We start from the raw sequence: 5,884 nt of genomic DNA, 5'->3' as shown, positions 1-5,884 counted from the left end.
AAAAGAAGAACCTCATAAACAATCCTCAGATTTAAAAACTAGAGCAGAAACAATTTCTTGAATTTCAAAAGCGATGTCCCAACTTTCACTCACAAGACACTTCAGCTTCATGGGTTACAACTTAATCGGTTTTACTCAACTCTGAGTATTCTACCTCAGATTGATTCCGAACAACATCTCCTTGTAGATGTCACTTACGGTAACCTTACAGAACTGAACCGGAGTTACACAACTCTGAGTATTCTACCTCAGATTGATCACGACCATCTTACACTACTAGTGCAAGTGAATCCTTCTCTTAAACTTTAATAATCGAGCGCTCTTACTCTTCTCTTCCAACACCCAGAGGTCTTCTTGAATATTCTGCAACAACTTACTTGTACACAATCCAAATCAATACACGGCACAACAGAGAACAAAACCAATAACATCTGATAAGAGCTTCAAGGACATTCCTCACTAAAACCTCCAAGAACCATAAAAATTTTCAACAGAAATAGATAGGTTACACATCTCCATAGTAGCACTTCTCTCGTGACACAAACTCCCAGGAGAGATTAATTCCTTGTAAACATATTCCATCACGCATAAGATTTTACTTACAATGACAAACCTTTGAGGTAGTGACATAGAGGTGAATGTCTGCCTTGAACACTTCAGACTTTGGAGCAAGATATTCACCTTCAGATCAGATGACTTTCCACACTTCTTCACAATCAACTTCGTCTTACTCACTGATGGATCTTAATAATTTGATTGTGATTACCAGACCTAGAAACATTAAGAACTTCTGTTTCGTTTTCCAACCATGGGGTCTTAAAATGAGCTTCTTCTCCTGCCTTCATGCAGAGCCTGCCTTGATGCAGAGCGTAGACGAAATAACAAGACAGCCCAGAAAATTCCAAAATGATGTGGGATGATCAAAGACAGCAATATGAAACCACAGGAGAAAGCGGATCACAATTTGGGTTTGTGGATTGAAAGTTAAGACCAAATTTCCAAAGCATATCCAAAATGCTAAAACCCTGCGAACAGCTAACTTTGGGAACAGTTTCCCATCAAATGACACAGAATTAGAAGGATACCTTTATATCATTGGAAAGATCCTGCTTTCAAGATTCCAAAATATCTTTCAATGCTAAAATCCGAGGTCTATAACCATGTCAAATGTAAATGCAAAGTCAGACAGAAAACAGCTTCATGAACCTGCAACTCCATCAAACTCATAACTTATTCATATCTTCTTCTTTTATCACTATGAGTTAGTTTTTCTCCCCCATATTGATTATGCGTTTCAACCAAGAAATGTTCCATAGGAAACACACAATCAACACAACACAGACCTTGTCTCTTTGTAGACTTCAAAGACCTTGATATATCTTTCATAAAAACTTGTTAACCATCCTTGATACACGACATCGACGAAGCAGCAATTCAACCTAGAAAATTCTGCAACAGCCAACTTCAAAAGCAGATTCCAATAATATTACACAGAACCAGAAAGGGATCTTTATGACCTTGAGAATATCTCATTTCCAATTTTTCAAAACATCTGCCAGAACTAGAAGCCAAGTTCTGTAGTCAAAGGAAATTGTAGAAGAAAAACACATACCAACGACACAACAATTTCCTTGATCTAAAAAATCTTTCATTTGATCTCTTCTCAAAAGCTAGCAACATTTTAAGACCCATAATCCAAATGATTATCCTATGATGATACTTCCCTTTCTTGTGATCTCAACTAATCAATATGACCTCAAGTCTTCTTCTTTAGCTCGAAGCATCTTTGATAGGCTGAGACAAACCTCTGCAACACAACTAATGCAATTCAGCCCCTCCCTGATCACTTGTTCACCATACTGTTTCTATCTCCATCAGATCGCAATACTCCACGTGCTTCCTCAAGCATACATAAAGGTTCAAACTGAACCCAAACATGCGGTTGACGTCGAACTCCACAGTCACCTGCAGCTTTGACCTATCTTCACTATTTTCTGTAATGGGCTTAAATATAATAGCACACTAGGCCTTTGCAAAGTTACCAGAAACCCAACATATCACAAAACCACAAAAGATCAATTCTTCATCTTTCTTAAGACACATCAGCGACAACCTTCAAAATTAGTGAGGATCAAACTCCATTCCTCACACAAGCTCTTCTTCACTTCCATAGAACCCAAATTCAGAGATCATAATTCTTTGCCGAGAATCACTTCCTTTCTTTTCAAACTGGAGAAAATAACCAGGGGTGTTATTAACTCTTTCTCTAAAGTCCCAATACAAGTAACACTTGGATTGCAAAGAACCAATCAAACAACCATTGAATCCTCAGTGGCGGAGAGATGAACGTTTTCTTCTCTTACTCAAAATCAGATGTAAACCACAACACTTTGTCACTCTCTTTACTGTTAGAGACACAGGACACGGACTCACCCCAGATTTGGATTATCAACTATGAGTATCTGGTGACATCTTCTTAGCCTCCAACTCTCTTTATAATTTCAAAAATGATGTAGTTCCACCTCAAATCCACGATATACACTTCATACTGTTACCATAATCTCCAATGAATTTTATGAAATGTTCAAAGAACAATTCACAACGGCTCACAGCTTGTCCGGTGTCGGAACATAAACTTCAAAAGCAGTGATGAAGGCAATCGCAAAACTTGAACGCTAATCTTCCAAACCAAATCCAGAAGCTTTAAGAGAAAATACCTGGAGCAGAAGATTCTCGTTGATTTGTTGATTTTCTTTAAAACCCGATCCACACGTGGCAAGAACCCTCACATGCCCAACACCTTAAAGCAACTCCTTGTGGGCTTTTATTGGGCTTGCTTTACGAATTTGGATGAAGGCCGACTAATAACATAAAATACTCATGTAAGAAAACCTTTCTCCTTTCTTCGACTACAATTTCTCACGACATGAGAACCAAGACATCTTGAAGACGACACTGAAAATCCCAATGAACTGTACAAACAAAATCCGGCGAGTTTGAAAACAGATCCACCGTCATCATCTTTCTCTTTTTCTCTTTGTTCTTCATTTTCACCAACCTGGAGAGAACCCATCACTTGATTTTCTTCAAATAAGATCATAGCTCTTCTTCCTCATCTAGACACATCTCAGGATCTAACCTGTTAGAGACAGTATAATCTCAAATCGGTTTCCTGCTCTGCTACCAATTGAAATAATGAGATGCGTGCTAGATCTACAGACTTGTATGACAGATCTCTATGTGCGATGATTAACAGAGAGATGAAAGGATAGTGAAGAGACGACACAAGAGATTTTTTTACGGGGTTCGGATAATCTACATCCCCGGGACCAAGTCCAGAATCATTCACTAGAATTAGAACGCAAAAGTCACATTTGCCAATGGTATCTAGCACACACTTGTGCCTACCACTCTAATCTACATGAACTAAAGGAACCACCACTCTTTGTCTTTTCCGACGAGTGTGAACCTCTACAAAAACCACCAGCAGATTCTCTATCTTACTGGTGGGACAACACCACACACAACATGTGTGCTTCTCTCAATTTTAGGTCTAGGGTGCGTAAACTGCTTCTTGTTACCACCTCTTCCTTTTATACTTCTTAGAGTTCTCCACAAACCCTAGGTTCCACAAGCTTCTTCCTCTTTTCTTCTGGGTAAAAGCTTGTTCTCTTTTTGTCAACTTGACCCATACTTTTGTTCCTGTCGCACCTAACACAAACATGCTTTTCTGACACAGCCGTTCCACTATTTGCTGCAACTTGACGCTTTTCCGCTCTGTTGCACTACACAACCTCTTCACGAGGTTTACCTTGTTTCCAGCTCTGTTGCACTACACAGCCACTACAAGTTGTATGTTCTATTTTCAGCTCTGTTGCACTTCAAGTATACTCAACTGCTAAAACCTATTTCTGCTCTGTTGTGCTTTTCAGGTTTACGCAGCTGCTAATGAAAGACTTGTTCTCATGAGCTTAAAGCATGACTGGTTGAGCTCTCACTTCTTGGATCTTCTCGATAAGACTCCAAGGTTCAGCATGTCACTTCATTTCATGTGACTTCACATTGAGCTGTCTTGGCTGAGCTAGTATTCTCTGATTCTCTTCATGAGGAATCATTGCGTCTGTGTTTGTAGCTGGTTACACATACTCCATCTTGTTCACTGCTTCTATGTCTGAACATGTGTTTGTATCAGACTTGTTCACTGCAACGTTCAATGAATCTGTGTCTGTACTCTTGGTTGTATCAGGTTTACTCATTGCTTCTTGATCATCTCTCTTGTGTTGTATAACCAGTAACAACACCAATATATCTTCAATCTCTTCCTTTGTTACTGAGTTATAGAACTCTAGCTTTCTCTATTCTTGCACTTGATGATCTTCAAGCTTTCATGTTGCAGCATAATCTTTGGCAGCTTCATTGTCCTTAAGAGGATTCTGTCATTGTGATCTTCCCTCTTTTGTTTCAATTGTTGCTCCTTTACACCTTGTTGTCAGTCTTACAATTCTGTCAACACAATGTATCTTCAAAATCATCAGTCTTTCCCGCCACTAAAAGGTTTCTCACTGGGCAAACCGCGGTTGTTGAGAGGCTGCAGAAGTCTCAGCTTCAGGTTTATGTGGAACTATTTGAGAATGAGTTTGTCTCTCAAAAACTCGACAGCTTCTACGATGCAACTATTGAGATAAACACATATACCTATGGATTCGGTATCAACGGAACCATCACCGAATACCCTTTCACAGCAGCAAGATACAAACGTAAGTGGTTTAAATTTACACCAAAAGGGTCTCACAACCAAAAAAAAAAATATTAACATCAATACGTAACTTTGTTTATCTTCTTCAGGGAATCGATGTTTGGGCAGAAAAGTAATACCACCTTACATGTCAGCCATTCAACCCGGTGACCTCTTAAATACTCTTGTGAGTCCTCTGTCCTTACCTCCGGCCGAAGCTCCAAACCTTGTTTTCACAAATGTTGATGTCAGTGAGCCACCACTACCTCCGGTAGCAAAAGCATTAACCTCATCAACCAATGCAGGAGCACATAGCGGACAAACCCGACTCCCTATTTTTCTCTCTGGTTTTTTTGCCTCTCTTCTACTTATGTGAGCAACGCTAGATCTCATCTCCTCTCTGTTTTATAATATCTTTAGGCCTCGCGTGTTTTTCCTTGGGTAAACTCAGTCAAATCTTAATTTGTAGCAACCATATTTTTCATAAAAATTCTTATTCACTCTTTTTAATTTGCCAATCAAAATACAATAATATGCCTAAATATTTTTAAAAAAATCAATAATTAAAATCAGAAAAATCAGCATATGCCTTTCTTCATGAGCATCTGTTAAAATTCTCTAATGTGAATTTTGATTCTTACAGTCTTATATAATATGAGAAAGTTTTTCTCAACTTTTGTTATGAATATGATACTTGGCGTTATCTATCTGACACCTATATTATGTTGTTGTTTGGGCCTAATTAACTAAATTCATTTGTGTTTTGGCCTTAATTAACTAGAGGCCCATAGGAAAAAAAAAATCTCAACATTTCCTTCTTCCCTTCTTCAACCCTTTCCTATCTAAAGCATCATTTATCAGTTTATGGTTTCATCATAGGAAAAAAAAACTGATTATAGTTTACTTTGAAATTATAATTATGGGTTTCAATCTTATCTATGTGATTCATGGACAAGAAAAGATTCTAAATTATGTATAAATGTATTTTTTGGTTTCAATCTTATAAATGATTCATGGGTAAAAAAGGATTCTAAATTATGTTAGATTGTGGGATGTTTCTCTGTTCTCAAAAATCTCTTATAAATTCATAAAATTTTGGTTCAAATTTAAATTCTCGGTTTCCATTATTGGGTTTAGTTTTTGGCCTTC

At 37.9% G+C, this 5,884-nt stretch overlaps 1 protein-coding gene across 1 annotated transcript in view; it reads left to right on the top strand.

Moving 5' to 3' along the window:
* LOC104753639 (glycerophosphodiester phosphodiesterase GDPDL1-like) overlaps positions 1–5,240 on the top strand; it is a gene marked incomplete at its 5' end in the record, with an annotated part of 7,650 nt that extends 2,410 nt beyond the window's left edge. Inside the window, 2 exon segments of the mRNA XM_010475862.2 lie at positions 4,528–4,757; positions 4,846–5,240. Coding sequence (XP_010474164.1) covers positions 4,528–4,757; positions 4,846–5,111 — 496 coding nt within the window. The 3' untranslated portion in view covers positions 5,112–5,240.

This window comes from Camelina sativa, chromosome 16 (assembly GCF_000633955.1).
Source record: "Camelina sativa cultivar DH55 chromosome 16, Cs, whole genome shotgun sequence".
NCBI classification, from domain to species: Eukaryota; Viridiplantae; Streptophyta; class Magnoliopsida; order Brassicales; family Brassicaceae; genus Camelina; species Camelina sativa.
Note: the sequence above shows the minus strand (reverse complement) of the source record. Positions and strands in the feature narration are given on the sequence as shown.